This window comes from Lepisosteus platostomus, chromosome 8 (genome assembly GCF_059453375.1).
Source record: "Lepisosteus platostomus isolate fLepPlt1 chromosome 8, fLepPlt1.hap1, whole genome shotgun sequence".
NCBI classification, from domain to species: domain Eukaryota; kingdom Metazoa; phylum Chordata; class Actinopteri; order Semionotiformes; family Lepisosteidae; genus Lepisosteus; species Lepisosteus platostomus.
The window spans coordinates 58495645-58516786 of record NC_142618.1 but is presented as its reverse complement, the minus strand read 5'-3'; the positions used below and the strand labels follow the sequence as shown (position 1 = coordinate 58516786).

Below are 21142 nucleotides of genomic sequence, written 5' to 3'. Positions count from 1 at the left end.
CTTGTCGTGAAAAGAGAAGGGATGCCTTCTGACTTCTTGATGATAAGGGCTGAGTGATTGATCTCATTTGTGTCGCTGCTAGAGCCCGGCTCCCAGGTTGCAGTTTATCTTAGCACTATCAGGAGTTCTTCTGAAACAGGTCACCAGACCTTATCTGTATCGCCACTGACACCAGACCTTATCTGTATCACCATGACAAAATGCCTTCTGCAAAATCTGTGCCTCAGTGCATGCGTTTTCAGCTCGTGTGTGAGCCTTGCTCTTCGGAGTGACTGGAGGTGAAGCAGTGAGCCAGAATGTAGATTACTTAGAAGGATCAATATAGATATCCCAACCATGCTAATGAGGGAGAGCAGAGATAAATGAACAGTTGAACAATTAGTGCATCAAAAATCCATCTACACATCTACAGGATACTTGTGTGTCCGTTGTAGAGTAGTAATTTACATAAAATCTTGTGAACTGTTTGAGTTGTTTTGAGTGTTTGAGTGTGAGAATTAAAAGATGCCAGAGAGCCTTCAGGTGAAAGGCAGCCAGCACCTCTTGAGTACTTGCAGACAGTCACTGTGGACTTCAGACGACATCCAGAGAAACAGCCCTGTAGGCTCTGTGGGGTTAGCTCCGCGAGTTAGAGAGCACTTCCCAGCAGAAATGGATCACAATGGCACAGCCTAGTAAGAGAAGTTTTGAAGCGAAGGTTTTGGTGGTTAAGACTGCAATTGAAACAGAAAAAAAAGCGAAGACTGAGATTTAGGGTTTCAAAGTCGAAGCTCGCAACCCACACAAAAAGGACGCCTTGAATGTTTCAAAAACATGACTTTTTGGAAAAGAGAAAAAAAGTATCACTTTACACTGCAGTTTCCTTGCCACTACTGTGTTGGTTCCAGTGTTACACACTTGAAACCTTTCCTGTCTCAGTTATGTTTTGTAGTTCACTGGGTCTTATGACTACTGTAACGTCCTTGATCATTTGGCCTCTAGGACGCCTGTGTTTTCCAGGTATGAATAAAAAGACATTTTGTGCACTTTTACATTCAATTCCAGAAGACGGAAACATATCGAAAATTTATGTGTTTGATATCAACTCGGTTCACTCTTTCTGTGTGTAATTGTTTGGGTTTTGAATGTTGTAGCTCGATGGCTTTGTGCCCTTTACCTGCAGTTGCTCAATTAATTTCAAGAGTAGAAAATTAACAAGAAAAAAATATAACAAAAACAACAGTGGGAGCTCACAAGCAAAATAAAGCGTACATTTTCTTAACATTTATTTTACTTTCACTACAGACGTAAAATAAATCATTAGTCACGATTCTGTACAAAGGGTTTTGAACTTAATTTGGTATTTCATATTTTGGACTTAATTTAATATTCTAGCATAATCGGTCAATTTAATACAGACATGAAAATTTATTTTCTAATCTCATTATAATAAAGAAAAGATTTAAAATATGTAAGAAAGTTTTCAAAGTGGTTTCAGAGACTAGAATTAAAAATAAACTGTATGATCTACAAGAATAAGTGAAAAGGAGAATTTGCCAAATAATTTTATTTTAGCCTTGTACCAAAGTTACATTTAAAGTTTCACTTATCGAGTTAAATTAATATTGGTATAGATCCGCCTAAACTTAACGCAGGGGAGTCAATTCAAGAATGTCCTGTAAGTTTCTTGAAGGATGAGGATTTCTTAACAAACCTTTATGAGATCTATCTTAGGACCTAAAGCTTCTGTCGCCACATTTTACTAATGCATGAAGTGTAAAACAATATGTAATAAAACGATTCTAGCAAAATTACATTCATTCAAAACACTGGTATAGGATAAGTAAGATGTATTCAGGTTTTCATTTCATATGTAAATTAAATGATTTCATTTTCAAGATTTCTATGGTAAATTCCTTATGATTGCAGCAGAAGCAGGGGTCTGAATTGGTCCTGAGGTGCCAGTAATGTTGAAACGCACTGTTGTTTTGACAGTTAAACCGTAAGAGCACAAATGAGGTGTGTAAAAAAATCTCATGAGCAGCTGAACATGTCAGGACACATTCATTCATTTATGAGCACGCAGAAAATTACAGATGTTCACATTATCAGTGTACAAGAAGACCCAGAGAAGGAAAATCTGAGATTTTGCTTCTCTATGCTTAACAAGAACAAGAAAATCTGTTACCATTACTTTGAATACCATTAGTAATAGAAATAGTCTAATTGCATATATAACAAAGACCTTAATAATCATAGAAAAAAGTTTGATGTTAGAATATTATAACTACATACGGTATATTAAAATAGCTCCAATATACTGTATGTAAACATTTATGAAGCCAGCACTACATGAATCTTTATTTTGTGCTAAGTAGAACATTTTGAGAATTCCATCTCCCCCAACATGAATATGCTTGATTGTAAATACATTACAAGGAAAGGCATGTTGTATTATGCTTCTGGTTTTCCAGGACTACTGGGTCCCACAAAACGTTATGAATTTGATGAATGCCTTGATGAATTTTAATGATATTCCGTGATGTTTTAAAGCCACAATGAAGCTGCAGTATAAATGTTTTCGTTTACTACACTATTTGTAAAAAAAAAAATCTTAAAAGGGCTAGCCAATTTCATTCTGATAAAAGCAGCAAATCAATATTTGCTCAGAAATATTGTCTTCTTTCTCAGTAGTGACAGAAAGACTGACTTCATAAGAAATTGTTACATTCAGAGGAGTTGCACACTTCATATATAGCCGTCATATGCAGTTTCATGGCCTGTGCCCCACCTTCATAAATAGAGCTTTATAAATTTGAAGTGGAAATTTTGGTGCGTAACAGTCTCCATGGTCCGCACAGAAATAAAGCATTTATTCTGGGCTCATACCAGCATTCCCCAGGGCTGGTTCTTACGAAAAGGTTTATCTTGAACGGCACACGTACAGGAAAAGACAGAATAGAGCACAGCCCAAGGGACCCTACAGCACGGAAGAGCAGGGGTTGTTACGTAAATTTAGCCCATCACTAGGGATTGTGATGCAAGTCTTCTATCCTTTTGGTGCGTAGCTGGGTGATGGTTGAGTTAGTGGGTGGGAGGTTCAGGCAGGTATGATACAGTTTACATAACATGCCGAAACAGTTCTGAACAAATCAGTGTACCTGTCACTGGTCAGCAAGTGGGAAAAAATGGAAAACCGTTCTCATTTGCTTGTCATGTTTTATGGCCACATCAACAAAATCAACCCTTTACCACACTGGTAAAAGTAATCTCTTCTTGAAATGTCCCAGCAGGAGCCCTTTAACAAAATATGTAAATGCAATCTTTTAAGAGAGGCAGGCGTCCCTTAGGGATCAAATAATCAAACTTAACTTGACAGTGAGAGGAAATTGTGAATTTTGTGATGCCTTCCTTTTAAGTGCATTTTAAGTGCTTTCATTAAATGTCAGTCAGACGTCCGAATTAGCGGATGCTGAAATTTGCCTTTTCCTCAAATAATGTGATGAGACATTTTTCTGTGAGTACTAAAAAATAACTGGCAATACATACATACATGTCTGTTTGCACGTTTGTGTTGATAAGTTGTATAAAACGAAGATGAAGACGTCGGTCAGACCGTTAATAAGAACCGTCAAGGTTCAATGAAGGCATTGTAGCATTTTTGCTAATAAAGAGAACAGATTTTTTTTTGTAATTGAATACGTTGCTTTCTGTGTTGTGGATGTTATGTCTTGCGGAGTGTTTTACTTTTGTTCTTTTACTGAATTTCTGGCAGTGAAAAAAACTGCCACATGGTATTTCTCCTAACGTTCTCTGTAATAGCTTAGCTGTGTTCAAGGAGCTGAAAAAAGCACTAATGTGTAGGTTGACTGGCATAGAGAGGGGGAAAAGGTTAATACATTCCTAGTCATATAGTGAAAATATCGTTTCTACACCAATAGAACTTGAGTTTTTATCGTAATCATCTGCAGGTGCATATGTTTCAGCAAATTCCGATAGCAAGACTGCTTACTCATGGTTCACAGCTGTGGAGGCACATTACAATATCCTGTTTGTTTGTTTATATTGTGAAAAACTTTTCTGCCTCCTTTTTAATGGAGTGAGTGAGAGAAATCCAACCTCAACTAAATGAGCTTGGGAAACTGTCAATTGAAGGGAGCCTGAAAGTCAAGCTGTTATGTTTTTTTTTCTGCAAAAGTATCTTGGTATTTTATAAGATTTGTGTGTGTTAATACAGTATGTATACTCATGCAGATTAGACGTAAGTAAATTGAGCATGTGCCTAAAAAACCCGGTGTTAATCTGGAAATGTGGCAGATTGGCAAAGACCAAGAAAGCATGAGTATGGTTATAACCCAGAAATATTGCTTTATGCCTGATGAAGTGACAGTGAGTCTCAACTATGCAGTATGTGTGGCAGCTACCATAAGAAAACCTTAAAAAATGGTTTCTTCCCAGGAGAAATCTCTGTCTCTGAAACAAGTCGTCAAGAACCCTTTTCTAACACTGCATCAGTAACATAGGAGAGAACATTTTTAAGCTTAGGATTCCACAATAATGGAAATCAGAATTTCCTTTTAATTAAGACCACAAGCTGTCATGTAATAATTGAGTTGAAGATTGAGTTCAGTACACTTTTCATCCTTCATTTCTCACATCTTTTGCTGTGTTGACTTGACTCTTAGCCCAGACCGTCAGGTAAACACAGTCAAAATATAAACTTTGTTCCAAACCTTTTATGTAGGGCAAGCAAGCAGGGAAGTGCAAATGTTGCTAAACTTTGCTACCTACCCTCCAAACAAGTCACAACAATATTTTTGCTACTTGAATGTAAAACTTTATGTTTATTGTCACTGCCTGCTCTCTCTTTGTGCCGTGTAGAATTTGTTTTTAAATCCCTTTTATTTTTTTAGCTTCAAAGTCAAATATAAAATAGGAATATTAGGAAATTTTGGCAACAGCAAAATAGACTTAGCTATTAGCTCTAGCCGGAACTAGCTCGTTGATGTCGATTAGAAAGGGCAGTGGTTCTAATACAGTTCCCTGCGGTACACCACTTCAGGTGCCTGCAGTCCGGACTGCAGTTTGAAGTTAGACATATTCTTCTCTGATGCTGAACTGCAGATGCAGTAGCCTGAGCTAAGCCAAGATTATGCTAGTTTTTTTTTCCCAAAATGGCAAATTATCATCATAGTCATCATCACAGTTGTTCATTATGCACTTTCACTTGACAGAAGAGAGGGAAGGCTGGTTCATCACATACAGTAGTCTTGAACTTTATGAATAAATTGCATGTGCCATTTCTTGTGTTTTTTTCCAGCATCTGTTATTTCACTTCATTATGAAACAGGCAGGTCCGTAGACAGATGTTAAAGACCATTTTATCAGGTATTTCATTAGTGGAAGGTTACCTGTTTTTTTTTTCCATTTTATGTCTTTATTAGTTTATTCCTTTTCTAATGTTCCACTCTGTACTTTTGCTGTTTTTTTTTTCGATTTGTGTCCGAGAGGGTGTGTCTCCTTATTATATATGCATGTGATTTGCTCAGAGGAAGAAGGAGCTCTCTTTTGATGAATCATGAAATCCCCTCTGATGCTGCCTTTCGGTGTGAATCTTGAGCATGATCAGTGTTAAGGGGACCTTTTATTGGCGCAGTCTTCTCTTGAATTGCAGTGCATTCTGGCGTAATTTCAGTGACGGGAATAAGCGCTGTTGGATTATTGCTTGGGCAGCGTTACAGTGATTGCATAAGTCATTAAATTGCAAATCCTTTAATCGTACTCCCGATTTGCTTTTTTTTTTAGCTTGGTATAAATGCAAAAGCAGCTTGACGTTCTTTCACAGTCTCAGATATGTGTAATAGAGTGACATATAGCCTTATTTATGTGCATGGTGCTTTTAAACTCAGTTGAACTCTTCAAACAGCTACATATGCGCTGAGCCATATGGAATATACGCAGGGGTGTCCATTTTATCTATAGGGTGCTATAGTGGCTTGGTGTTGCTATGCCATCTGTCCATGATGGCTCCCACGAGTAGAATCACTTCATTTGCCGCGCACTTGCATGAAGCTGTTCAGCCATTATAGGTATCATTTCTCATGGACTCCTTTACATCAAATTTGTAGAGAACATGGAAAAAATAGTTTAATTTCTAAAGACCCTCTACCACTCTATTGGACTGTATATGAGTGGGACATACAGTACTGTACTACATAACGTGATGGTGAAAACATCACTGAAGGAGCAACGGTGTATTTTGCAGCAGAGTCAAATGCCATTAAAAGGACTTTGTGTTTAGATGGGCAATGAAGGACATCCTTTAAAAGGACATCTCCCTCAGGATATCGTCTCACGAATACGGAGGAGCGTACCTCTCTCATCTTTTCTGGAGCAAGCAGACATACAGATCTAGTCCCGTACTCTTTATTGAGGCAAGGGGAAATCTGAACTTTTTGTAACGCCAAAATTGACAAATCTGTGGTTGACTGTTGTATGTGTGTCCTGTTTTTATTCTGTTTCTGTGAAATACACATAGGTGTGCAGTGTGTAAAAAAATCTTACTGCATCGAGATAATTCTTTGTATTTTTTATCTTTTTGTACCTGATGATTAATGATGAACATTTTCACCTACTACACCAACATATTAATATAAATATATATTAAATTAAATAAAATTAATATAAAATTAGTATTTTAGCCTGGTACATAATGTTTTAATATATAGCAAATATAGAGGATCCCATGAAAATGACTTAAATCAACCAAGATGTACTATAGACCAGAGAATCAATGTGTAGGTTGTATAAGTTTATTTCCATTTTGAGGAGTTCTTAAATTATGTATCTTTTGTTGTTTTCTGGGCTTTTATGTTCTGTATTCACAACATGTATGGTCACTTGCTTTGTTAAGCACCTTGGGACAACCTGGTTTTGAAAGGCGCAAGATAAAAATAAATTGAATTGAATTGTTAATGATCCTGTTTATTTAACCTTTTCAAAGAAAGCGTCAAACATGAACTTCTGTTTCCTGTTCACAGGAGGTGACTTACCTTTGCATTCCTGCAGCTGATCTGCCAACACAAAATTTGTAAGTAATGATGCTTTTATATTCAGAAGTCTTTTATTGCAATAATTCCACATCTCCAGTACTGAAATAAACATTTTTTGAAACTACAGTACTTCAAACAAGAGAATTTACACATTTTGGGGTTTCGTTAAAGAAAACAAAAAAAAATGTCTGAGTTGCATGCTTTTATTTCAAATAAATGGAATTAATGAAATCCGAAAATAAGTGAAGACAGATATGAGAATTTCAAGAAAGTGGCAGTTTTGTGGTTAATTTGTTGAAAATAAACCAGTGCAGAAATCTGATACTTATGTTGCATTTTGACATAATTTGACTGGACTTATTCTTATTCTTTGAATCATAGCTCAAAATATTATCAAAGCGGAAAATGTTTGTAACTTAGGTGCCTCATTTCAGTTATTCAAGTATTGTTTTTCAAAAGCACTTTATATTAATTTATTTCAGGATGACCTCTATGACCATTCAGAAGCAAAATATTTGTTTCCTTGTTAAGATGAGTGGAAAAACATCTGCTATTCACTATGTTACTTTACCAAAATGACTTTCTTTTTGTGACCTTTGCAATAAATAAAGTGTGTGAGTGTTTCAAATGTGATAAAGACTCACATCCTGTCTATGTCTGCATTGCAAAGCCGTGCTCCTATGGCTAGCACAGTGTGTGGTTTGTGCATATTTAACAAATGCCCTGCTTTCTGTATGAAAGAAGTAATTGGAGCATGGAGAAAATTAACAGCTCTAAATTTTAAGAAGTGTATGCCCTACTCCATTGAATTCCGTGAAGTCACATAATCGCGTAATCTGCAATTCTGTAGATCATCCTGCATCCATTTGAACAGTGTCTGTGGAACAACATATATTCTCCAGCAAAAGAAACCACATGCAAGACACAGATGTTTCCTGGAGTTTTAGTCTGCTGTGCTAATTCATAATACTGTAATGTTGCTGCAATGTTAATACACCTCAATCATTTGCAAGCCATTTCGTTCTCACGCTGTTTTTCATGTCACCCTTGCTGCCTGAGATTTTCTTGCCTAGAAGTGGTCAGTTTCGATGCTGGGTATGTCCACCCTTTGCAGCAATACCCCCGTAGGCCTCATTGACCTAATGTGAGTCTGACCTTTTGACACCGGATTGGCATTGGCTCTCACATAAACTGCGATTTTGGAAGCTTGCCTTCAGAGAGCACGAACCTGATGATCTATGATGCCACAGAGAAAATGGATGGAATTCTACTTCTGGAATTCATAAAAAGCACACTAGTCCATTGGATCTCAATTACAGCCTTGGATAGCCCATCATGGTTGAACTCTGCCCTGTCACTAAGAGGGGACCTGATTGTTTTTTTATTTTTTTATTTTATACCCTATCAATTTACAATCACAAAATGTCTGTGCCCTAGCTGAGAGTTATTCCTTCATTCAACAATGAGAAAAGAGGCATGGGAGACTAGCTGTCCTAACCCAAAGCCCTAGCACTCCATGTCCTGTACTACAGGCTCCACCATGCCTCACAAGAGAGTTAGTGTACCTCACAGTAGAAAGCGCAGCTCTGCCAGTGCCTGGGACATTTTATGAGTCATTGGCTCAGCGAAAGAGTCCTGAACAACTAATCCTAATCCCGGGAATTTGGCACTCTTCCCACTGTGCGCCACCATGTGGGGAATCTCAGTCACAGTCAGAGAGTGACACCACCCAGACTGTGGAACTTGACCTGCAATCAACAAGACTTGTTTGTTAAACGGGACATAGAGCATGGATTTGCCTTTGAAGTACAGTAGATACTCCAGAACAGTGCAGGCACACATCCTTTGGCATTTGTTGGCATCCATGACGTTTTTTTTTTTAAATGCCAGCAGCCATATCACCCTGCAACTCACAACTGGCAGCCCACAGGAGCTCAGCAGGTGTGAGCCTGGTCAGTACCTGGATGGGAGACCTCCTGGGAAAAACTAAGGTTGCTGCTGGAAGAGGTGTTAGTGGGGCCACCAGGGGGCGCTCACCCTGCGGTCCATGTGGGTCCTAATGCCCCAGTATAGTGACGGGGACACTATACTGTAAACTGGCGCCGTCCTTCGGGTGAGACGTAAAACCGAGATCCTGACTCTCTGTGCTCATTAAAAATCTTAGGGCGTTTCTCGAAAAGAGTAGGGGTGTAACCCCGGCGTCCTGGGCAAATTTCCCATTGGCCCTCACCAATCATGGCCTCCTAATAATCCCCATCTATGAACTGGCTACATTACTCTGCTCTCCTCCCCACTGATAGCTGATGTGTGGTGACATCTGGCGCACTATGGCTGCCGTCGCATCATCCAGGGGGGGCTGCACATTGGTGGTGGTGGAGGGGATCCCCATTTACCTGTAAAGCGCTTTGAGCGGAGTGTCCAGAAAAGCGCTATATAAGTGTGAGCAAATATTAATTATTATTATTATTATTATTATTATTATTATTATCCTGAGATGTCCAGAAATTCTGGAGCTCAGCAGTGTTAAAACACACTCTGCATCTGAGTTATGTAGAAGATTTCTAACCTCTTCTGCCCATTTGTTTGTGTTTTGTAAATACAGGGTTAGTCAAAATGCTGTTGCCACCTTTGATATTTATGCTTTCGTTTGAAACTTTTTTTGTCACAGTAACCAATGTGATCAATTTGTAATAAGCTGTCAAAGTTTCTAACAGTTACCTTACAATCCTTTGCCATCTGTGAAAGAAAGCAAAACTTGAGTAAAATAACTGGCATTTATACTTGTCGACGACTGTTTGACTACCCCTGTATTTTGTTGAAATTGTCTGCTTGTGCTGGAGAACACATTACATATTTTGCTTGGACCACATCACATGAGGTAGACAACCGCAGATGGATACATGGATATTTACACATGTAAAAGAGAAATTTGCATGTGTTCATCAATGGCTGTGCATTTTGTAATAACACCTGTTTGTTAGGCAGCACAGTGGCAGTTCATACCCCATTGTTCTGCAGACACTGGAACAATATCTGATGTCTTTTTTTGCAGCAAATGACTAACACAGGCTTAATTTTAGTTTCATTCTTGCCATTTGGTACTGTGGCAACATTAGATTAGTGACAGCACACTGTCAATCCTAAGAAAGATACTTTTCCAAGAGATGATTTTGGAATACTATCTTGCCTCTGCCAACATCCGATAGCATCGTCCTTAGATGTCAGCGCAAGATTCGATGTATGTACCATTTTATACGACAGACAACTTTTTCACAGACTTCGACAGCTTTCTTGTAAAGCAAAATGAAAAAAAAGCCTATTTAAAAAATAAACAAGGATCCACTGCTGGAATAAATCCTGCACATTAGCTCTGGTGTTTAATTTGCCAGGAGTACTAACTGTTGTGAACGTATACATAAAACACAATATTTACTTTATTTTCTATCTTCCTGCTAAGCACCACAGTAGTCAGAAGCATGACACTTTGCTCAGGAAGGAAACTCACAGCGCTGTGATACTTTGGTTCATCTACAGAGGAGTTATTTTTAGATCTCTTTAGCTCTGCACTTGAACAGGCAGCAGATTCGTGTTTGAAACTTGTATGTGAAATTTGAAACTTATTCTGGTTAAAAAACATGCACATACAGGGGTTTCTCTTCCTAAACCCCATCAGCTGTTCAGTAACAACGATTAAAGAGAACTGGAGCTTTCCATTAATGGCATTAAATTTCTGATGCTTTTATTTTGCATGCAGTGGAAAGAACTTTTATGTAATCTTTTTAACAAATGAATATTGCGATAATGTAGGGTGGCAAACCATTTTGCCAAACTGTGTATTTTGTAACCTAATCTGAGATAATTTATCAAGTCACAAACCAGGTTTGTCACAGCAAAAATAAAACAATGGAACATTTCCAGTTTTGGAAAGAACAAAGGGAAAAGTTGAAGTCTTACATTGGAAAATGTAAAAATAATGTGGAAAGTTATTTTTTAACATAAAAATTATTAGTTCAACATTTCAGCACCTGTGTGGAAAAAAATGAAAAATCTCACGCCTTTTTCTGTTTTTCACTATTAAAGCTTTTGGCACTTTTATGTGGGAACTGGCATTACTATGGTGCATTCATGTGGAACAAATATGAACTCTTGCTCAAAGTTTGCAAATTTCCATGTAGCATGGATTACAAGATAATTATAAAAATGGTCATTATATTAAATAATGTAGGAAGCAAAAAAAAGCTAGAAAAATCTGTGTGTAATAATAAATAAACTATATTTCTTGCTTAGAACATTTATAAAGCAGTTGCAAATGCTGTTTCACAGAGATACTAGAGATTTAATTTAACTCTTGTTTTCATATACAGAACTCAGTATTTCAAAGAGAGTATCAAGTTTATTCATGAATCCCGTTTGAAAAGAGAAGGGTGCCTTGTCCACTGGTGAGTAGAATGTTTCTGTCATTTTTAGAGATGTGTCCTTCCTATTCCTTTCAATAAGTGCACATCAGTGGATTAGTGTTAACCATGTTTTGTTTCTCAGTACATAAGTGTACAGTGTATTTTGGGAATGTATACTGATGCACAATGAAAACCCAAAATGTTTTACACCAGTAATCAATTGGGCATATGAATATTATCTATTGTTTTAAGTAAGGAGCGTATCAGTGTGTAGATTATTCATATAATTTGTTTACAATTTGTTAGGACGCAAGTCATTCAGTATGTGGTATTTGAGTTGATGTAAAGTTGCCAGAATGAGTTTCTTTAAAATCTAGCATTCAAAAAGACCTTATTGTAATTTTAGTAGTGCAAGATTGGTGAAAGATAAGACCTTGTCCCACCTGAGTACTAAAGACAGCTTGGCTGCTGCTGTCGTGACTGAAGGCAGCCCGCCTGCAAGAGAGGTCGCCCAGAGAATGAGATGTTCTGCTTCAGCAATCAGCAGACGAGTCCAGAGAAACCAGGAAACCGACAACGTGTGGGACAGGCCACATCCTTGATATCAGACGGTCTCCACGCCAGACCAAGACTGACACATCCACCTGATCGATCCGCAGAATTAGAACTTCTGCTACAGCCAGAAAATTGCAGGAGTAAATGGCCTGCGAGAGATGAAGTCACTCGCTTCTGCAGGCAGAGAACATCAGAGGTGGAGTCGAAGAGAGTAGCAGAGTGTTTTATTCACTGGCAAAGGCCATTTCCAGGTCAACAAGCCTGCAAATAGGCGACGTGTTGCCATGGTGAGCAACATGCTAACAGCAGCGTTGTTCCAGCCAACTGGTGGGAAGTTGAACTCTCCTTCAACACAACAATGTCTTCGGTACTGATTGGGAGCAGCCTTAGTTCTCAGCAATGCATTGATAAGGTCCTAGAGCCCAAGTGTGTTCTGTTCCTGCCAGCCAATTCAAAAGTGTCAGTTCACCAGCCGGGCAATGCAAAACCACACAGTGCAAGGATTACAATGACATAGCTTCAGGAAATCAACATCAAGATGTCACACTGGCCAACTGGTTGGCTACCTTTGGTTGGCTACCATCCTTGGTTGGCTACCTTTTTCCAGCTGTCTGCAGGAAAAAAGCCATGTCACCCTGCAACTCACAACTGACAACCCACTGCAGCTCAGCAGGTGTGAGCCTGGCCAGTCCCTGGATAGGAGACCTCCTGGGAAAAACTAAGGCTTCTGCTGGAAATGGTGATAGTGGTGCTCACCCTGTGGCCTGTGTGGGTCCTAATGCCCCAGTACAGTGTGATGGGACACTATACTGTAAAAAGGCCCCGTCCTTTGGATGAGATGTAAAACAGAAGTCCTGACTCTCTGTGGTCATTAAAAATCCCAGGATGTTTCTCACAAAGGGTAGGGGTCCTGGCCAAATTTCCCATTGGCCTTTACCAATCATGGCCTCCTAATAATCCCCATCTATGAGTTGGCTTCATCACTCTGCTCCTCCCCACTGAGGGCTGGTGTGTGGTGAGAGTACTGATGCACTATGGCTGCCATCGCATCATCCAGGTGGGGCTGCACACTGGTGGTGGTGGAGGGGATCCCCATTATCTGTAAAGCGCTTTGAGTGGAGTGTCTACAAAAGTGCTATATGCGTGTAAGGAACAATTATTATTAATTAAAATTGGCATAACATCCCACAACAGTGTCTCAGAAAGCTAGTTGGATCTATAGTAGTTCAAGTAGGTAGCTGTGTCAGCATGCGCAGGCTGCAAAGAAACAAGTAAAGGTTTATTCCCTGCTGAAAAGAGAAGCAAGTAACACAACATTGTGCCTGTATTTCCCTCTTACTTATTTGACTGCGGTACCTTCACTTAAAATGTTTGATTAAATCCATTAGACTTGAGAGTGGCATTTGTTTTGTTTATCAATATATTAAGTCAAACATGCATGTCATGGACGCATACTAATCCAAAATACTATTGAGAGGAACAAGAGCTAAATAAAGAATTGCTTTAAACAATACTAAAAAAAAAGGGTTAAACGGTTCATGCTGACACCAGGTGGAGATCAGCCTCACTGAACTTTGTTCTCCAGGGTTTAGTATCTAGGCAACTACCGCAGCTAGAGTGCATGAATGAAGAAAGGCTGGATTGTGGGAACTTGTGACCCTTCTAACGGTTTATTGAGGTGCAAGATGTGGTAAATACACATACAGTATAAACACAAAACAAAGAGTAGCAAATTAAAATGGCTAAATCACGGTAGTATAATAATAAAGTAAGGTGCGAAATGTGATTAATTGTGGTAAAGGATGATGATGAATGGCAGTATTAGGGTATCATGGTTTTGTTATGCTTTGGCATGGTAAAACCATTGAAAATTGCTTACATCTTGCTTAAATCTATGCAGATTTATCATAAGAAACTTTCCCGAGAGGAGTTTCAGTGTTTTGGAGAAAAGCGTGGGCGACAGCTGAATTCGAGGGTCAAAACTGCAAAATATACCACGAGTATATAAAAGACACTGTCAGCAACTGTGCAGAACTGTTCAGGAGAAACATGAAAATAACTTTCAAGGGTGCTAAAGAAAATATATTAATGGGCTTTCTAAATATGTTAGATAACATCATTCTTATAAAAAGACAGTTAAGAGGCCTGGGGACCTCAGACAGTATGTTTAGAAAATACAGAACAAGGCTTATCTCCGTCTGCAGAAGCTTAGGAGTGTGCTGTCTCTTGCAACTTCTCAAGGTCTGACATGAAGGGATAATTTTACTGTGAAGTACGTGAGGAGAGCTTCATCTGTCTCCATGTAAGGTGTGGTGCTGTGCAAGCAAACTGACAGACTGGTCTAGTTCTGTCCAAGCACCACTCCAGAGGATTTCATCTGCACCCATCTAACCCCTTTCAGAAGGGGCTGGAATAGTGTTTTACACTCAATCCTGGAGGGTAATTTAACCTGCACGGAGACGTATGTCCATTTCATAACAAGAAAGTAGTGTGAAGTTTCAGGACAATTGTCCACTGTCTTTCATAGTTTTCAGTTGAATCAAGGACATAGTCAGCAAGCGAGCACAGCTATGCAGGAGAAACCAGAAAATAACCCAAGTGGGTGCAAGTGCACTGCTCCAGTCCGTTTGTGGAATGTGGTTATGAAATGAGTTTTCGAACGAGCTTGTTTTTTTTCCCCACAGCTTTTATTGAATTGAAATTTTTTCTCAACACGCTAGAACTATAAAAGCTCTCTCACACGCTCACATACACACACACACACCGCTTGCCATTTGTTAAACAACCACGAATCATCGCCTTTTGAACGTCAGCGATGGGGTTAGCCATCATGCTGCTTTTTGGGGTTACAGTGTTTTCACCTGACCAGGTTACGCCCCGCAACAAAGGTGAAAATAGGAATGGAGTTGGCTGTTTGTTGGGGGGTGGCGGGCGGAGGAAAGCCTGGAGGGGCCTCCTTGTCTTACAAAATCCGGAGGCTGGACTAAATATAGAAGGGGAATTGAGCTCTTGTGCTTGCTGTCCCCCTGTCCCTGCAGCCTGGCGGGTGTTTCCCGCAGTGTCACTCTTGTGGTGGCATACATCATGACTGTCACGGAGCTGGGATGGCAGGATGCGCTGTCCGCGGTGCGGGCAGCCCGGCCCTGCGCTGGCCCCAACATCGGCTTCCTCCGGCAGCTCGAAGACTTCGAGAGCTCTCAAGCCGTCCATGTGAGTTCAGCGTCTGCTTTTCTGACAAAGGCTCCCCTCCTGCCCGAAAATTTATTGCTTCCTAAGACAGCTGCGGCTCTGAAAATGAAAGGGAGAGGGACCCAAGGAGGCTTCTCTCTTTTCTGCAGCACCCTTTCTAGTTTTTTAGTTTGCACGTTTCCAGAATGCGCCGTTTGTGATTTAGATTTGAAGCTTCTACAGGGTGCAACCCCAGTCAAACCCCAACTCTAGGAGAGCTGTTGTCCTTGTGGACTTTGGCGGGCTGGTAGAGTCCCCAAACAATTTTCTGAGCAAGTCTTCCACTGCTGGGCTCACACTCCTTCCACAGTTTGCTTTCCGTCCCAATCTCTCAGATCTGTACACTGTCGGGGAACTTAACCGGTCGGAAAATTAAAACATAAAATCAAAATTTAGTTAATCTTCAGCATTTTGCCATTCGAGGATATTTCACCATAGAGCCACAAAGCAAGTGTTCTTTGTTGGACTAGATATTTTTATCGTTTGATTAAGAGAATGAGTTTAAAGGAAAATATTTACCAGTAGGTGTAAGACAAATTTGTGTCCATTCGTCACATTCTTACTTTGTGGGCTGAAAGATGTGCGTGTTTTAGATCTGACAGTCACAGTTAATGTTCGCTGCAATATTCATCTATTAAGACTTTTTACCTTTTTTTTTACCTATCATCAAATTTCATGAAACATATTTTTGTGAATGGGCAAAGTAGAGAATTATTCAAAGAGCTTCTCTTGAGAGGCCTCATGGAGGGCCTCAGATAAAGAATGAACATAGAGAACTACTTTCATTGTCCATGTTTCATAATTCTAATCAAGCTGTTGCAAAGCAGGAGTTAGACATTACTTGCAACAAAAGTGGCCACAGAAAGGTTTCGATTCAGAAAACCTCTGATCCCATGTTATTATGAAATGTTACCTATTACAATGAGAGTGTTGGATCTCTTTCAGTGGCTTGATGTTTTTTTGTTGCATGATCACCGATATTGAAATTGATAATGGAACAGTGAAACTGGCAAAACTGGGGGTGAATGTGAAGAAATGGATTATGTACGTTTAATTCACTACTCAGTTTTGATTTCACACCAAGCAGTTTCTATTCTTTGATATCTCTTTCACCTCAGCTTACAATACCCAGGTTGGATGTCTAGCCACTGCATGGTTTCATGTACTGTATGTAGTAGAAATAACCCACAAAACAGATCACCTGTGTGAGACCAGATTTTCAAAATATTGCAAATACTGCTTTATGAAATAAAATGAGTTCAAGAATAGTGATTTCTTAAATACCAACATTTAGTTAATAAAAGCAAATTAAGTGAACAGGTGTGACTATACTATTTGAACAAATATGTTCAACTTGCATCAGTCTTTAGTATAATCAGAGCCTGACTTGCCACAGACATTGAACTTTTAATAGGTTGGCTGAGGTTTATTTGGTACATTCAAAGGGGAAGAAAATGTAGCTTAATTTTTGTCTTTCAAGTTGTGTAGTTAAATATGCAATACGTTTGTTTGCTTTTCTCTCTGTGTTATGCTTTTGCAGAATAAGCATTGGCTATTGCAATTAATTTGCCCCCAGTCCATCTGAGATGTTATACTTAATGAAAAATTCATAGGACTACATAGTTCATAGTTAGTTCATAGTTAACCTCCCACCAGAAGTGGGAAAGAATATTATTCAGTATTATTTTATATTGTTGGAATCTATTTGCATGTATAGGCATGAGGTTTTAAAACATAGCACTTTCATATCTGTTTAAATAAACATAACATTTTGACTTCATATTTTGCAGTATATTTCTCATTTTTGTAGTCTTCAGAAGAGCAGGTAGTGTCAGTTGTTATCACTCCATAGGACAGTATAAAAAAAACACCATTATGTACAAAAAGTTTCCACTGTTTTCTGATCACAAATGGAAAACAGTTAAAATTCTATGATTCAAATATTACCAGTACAAGGAAAGGTCACAAAATTACCTTTCATGCCTTAACTACAGCACAAATGGCATCAATAAGTTCCTGGCATAACCACATAAAATAAACCTGCCTTCATTTGAATAAAAAAAGATAAGACACAGTAGGCGAAACAGACTGTGTTCTTAACTCTGATTGTAACTATGTAATTAAAATTAAATGAATGTTAGCAAAGTGTATAGAAAGATGTCTTTGATCATGAGTACATCCTGATAATGTTCCTAGTACTGGAACTTACAGCCTGCAATTCTTCCTTTACAGTTCTAAATACAGACCTTTCTGCAAAATATGTTCACATCCTTAAATTAGTGTAGATGTTTTAATCCAAGAATGCATGCTTTTTTAATGTTTCTATACTTTTACGCTGCAGTCCTACAATCGGAGTACCAAAAAAGCCTAATTCTTTGCATGGAGTTTTGAAAAGCATTCTCACGTGAAGAAATGTACTACTGGTATTAATAAATGTTCTCCTCAATGTCCTTCGTCTTAACTCCTAAATAATGTAACAGATGTTGATGCGCATTTGTTTCTTTTTTTTTAGTTCAGGAAGTGGCTGAAAGAGAGGTACAAGCAAAATCCATTTAATGATGAAGAAGAAGTGAAATCCCTGCTATCCAAGAGTAACAAGCCAAACAGCATGGTGGGCAGCTCTGCTGGGACAGGAAACACTTGACAGTGTCATCCTGAGCGCTCCAGTGCATGGCTTTATGGACTTCTGACTCCTCCTGTGGAGTAAACCCCTTTTAAGCCAATCACAATATTTAATTTATACAGGTGGTAAATGGAACAGTTGTTTTATTTTCTGTGATCAGTTCTTTTAGTAGGGTGAAAGGGGGATAGGATTGACTTACTGGTCTTTTGTAAGTCATGTTTCCTGGTGCACTATCAAGGGAGTTCTGCTTTGGTCCACTCGTTTGGGTAGCTCTACTGCTCAAATCTACTTCCTGATCTGCAGTATGTAAAAAGAAAATAACAGTTATGTTTCACACTTTTAAGACACACAAAGGGATTTGACAATCTACCATTTAAAAACATGCTTTTTATGGTACATGTAAAGTTTTTGAAATTTGCTAACCAATGAGAATTTAAAATATTTTTAATCATCGAAAGTGAGATGTAAAATGTGTCATAATGTAAAATAAACTTGATGGAGAGCAGTGTGTAAAAAATGGAAATGTATTGCTTTTCATTAATGTGGGGTTCTGTAAAATATTTAGAAAACTTAAGAAGTCTTTTTAAGTTTACAGCCTGAAGAGCTGAAGTGTTTTCTTGTTGCTCAATTCTTCAACCTATGGAATTTTCCTATAGTGAGATCGCAAGCACAACAGCCTTTAAAGCTAAGGAGAAATTTTCCGAATATAAAACAAGAATCATCATTTGGTAATACTATAATTACGTCTAACATACAGCAGCATCTTTGGGTTTGCTCAGACACTCCCAGTGTCAAATTAAAGTACAGTACAGCCAACACCCTGGGGTGCCTGTTGTGCCTATAATCTGGGCTATGTTTTTTAGAAATTACATCATACAATTATACATGCTTAAACATACATAGACTCCTGTTATTACCCACATATGCGTAGCATACATTTCCGATGCCCTACCAAAATGAGAATAGTGTCACCCACCCTTTCCAAAGTACAAGTAGTGGTGCAGCACATGGCGTATCCCATGTCTCCTGAGGACTGTAAAGTACTAGCAGACTAGGCCTCTGTGCTGTGGAATGTAGGGGAAATAAGGCTGAAGCAAATAACCTCACACAAGGCATGGTTGTTGAAGCGTTAGTACCTCTTATGCACAAAGGACAAAAGCAGACCTGGCTGATGTGCAAACTCAGACCGCCTCAAGGGTGTGCAGGCAGCAGGTGTAAGGTATATTTTACAAGAATGCTGAACATCGCAAAAGACTTACAAGGATGGCTTATCATTTGTGAATGCATGTTTTTAGAACATGAATATGGATTTGGGATATGGACTGTTTTTGTCGACATTTTGATTTATCAGTCATCCATGGCTTGACCGTGATCCACTCAAGTGATTTTTAATGTGGCATCACCAGTGTCATGTCTCCCTTGTTTTTCACCAGTTCTTCCTGCCTGCTTTCATCCTACATTTTCTGCCTCTGTACCTCTATGTACGTAGATCTGAAGTGTGATTTTGTGACAGCATGAGGACATTTGATCCAAAGCTCTTTGTCACCCCACAGGAAAGAGCAGTTAAAAGATGTGTGGTTTTGTGCAGTGTCATTAGAGGTTAAGAAGCAGGATCTTTGAATTTGACTGATTTGATGTTGCTTGACATTTTTTAACCACCTGCTGTCCACATGACACACAGATCATTTTCTACTGCACATTGCGTACTTATATCTGCTCTTCAGTAAAGAAACCAAAAAATGGACCACACGATATGTTTATTGTAAATCTTTCTATACTCTGAAAAGCAAAGCAGAAAGCTTCGTTACTGTTACATTCATGTTCCAAGTGTTGTGACGTGCTCTGTTCCATTAACATGCAATACAGAAATGACTGCCAGAAATATCCTGGTGTGAGCCCTTTATTATCACATATAAAATTCAGTTAAAATATATTTTATATTATAGTATACTAGTAATCACAGTATATCAACATGTTTGTAAATGTTTGTTTAATCATCTTAAAGCTTCTTATTTTTGCTGGCCAGGAGACTGGTCATCTAAGGATTTGTTCTCTGGAAATAATGTTATTTCTACATACCCAACCAAATCCCACAACATAAGTGTTTGTGTTCCTTTGATTTCTTTGTATGTCACGCATTGGAAGACTTACAAGAACACAAAAAAGGTTATATACAGTATGAGAGGCCTTGCGGCCCAGGTAGGCCTTTTAGTTGCTAGGCGATAAGTAATGAAGCCAGTGTATAGGCTTCACCATTATGGTTGAAAAGCTTGTTCCAGCTGCTTGATGTATTTCTTTGGGGGCTCCTGCTCTGCAGTGCCACGGAGAGGCATAAGTGTTGTGACAGTGAAGTGAAATTGGTCTTTTTTGCTGTGTCCTGTTGAAATCTAGACTGTTACGCTTATCGCTCGCTTTCCTAAACGGTTTCGCATTCCCACACGCACTGTGTTAAACAAACGCTCACGCCGCAACTAATTTTCCTGTCACAGTTCACTCCCGTTACTATATATCTCTTCCCCTCTTTTCTCACTTCCCCGCTCACTATTGCGGATATCACCCTGCAGCTAACGGTCAGGCGGAGAGAATCAATCAAGATCTACTGACCTTCCTCAGAGCGTATGTCTCCGCTGCCCAGGATAACTGGGTCTCCCTCCTCCCGTGGGCAGAATACGCTCATAACTCACTCTACACCTCCTCCACGGATATGTCCCCATTTTTTTGCTCGCTCGGCTATCAACCCCCACTTTCCACCTCACAGACATCCCCACAGTCCAGAAATTTTATAAGTTGCCCTGATTGTCCCCAAAACAAAATATTTTCTTTGCCTCATAATAATAATAATATTTGCTTACACTTATATACCACTTTTTCTGGACACTTTACTCAAAGCGCTTTACAGGTAATGGGGATCCCTTCCACCACCACCAGGGTGCAGCCCCACCTGGATGATGCAGCAGCAGCCATAGTCCGCTCCCCACACACCAGCTCTCAGTGGGGAGGAGAGCAGAGTGATGAAGCCAGTTCATAGATGGGAATTATTAGGAGGCCATGATTGGTAAGGGGCAATGGGAAAATTTGCCAGGCCGCCAGAGTTATACCCCTACTCTTCGAGAAACGCCCTGGGAATTTTAATGACCACAGAGAGTCAGGATGAGACCTCTGTTTTGCGTCTCATCCGAAGGACGGTGCCTTTTTACAGTACAGCGTCCCTGTCACTATACTGGGACATTAGGACCCACACAGACCACAGGGTGAGCGCCCCCTGCTGGCCCGACTAACACCTCTTCCAGCAGCAACCTTAGTTTTTC

General features: G+C 39.3%; 1 protein-coding gene across 1 annotated transcript in view; it reads left to right on the top strand.

Annotated features, from left to right (window-relative positions):
* Positions 1–19716, top strand: part of dusp22b (dual specificity phosphatase 22b) — a 42595-nt gene extending 22879 nt beyond the window's left edge. The window contains exons 4-7 of the mRNA XM_088644053.1: positions 7020–7069; positions 11396–11470; positions 15022–15193; positions 17724–19716. Coding sequence (XP_088500179.1) covers positions 7020–7069; positions 11396–11470; positions 15022–15193; positions 17724–17855 — 429 coding nt within the window. The 3' untranslated portion in view covers positions 17856–19716. The remainder of the gene's footprint in view (positions 1–7019; positions 7070–11395; positions 11471–15021; positions 15194–17723) is intronic.
* The last annotated feature ends 1426 nt before the right edge of the window (positions 19717–21142 follow it).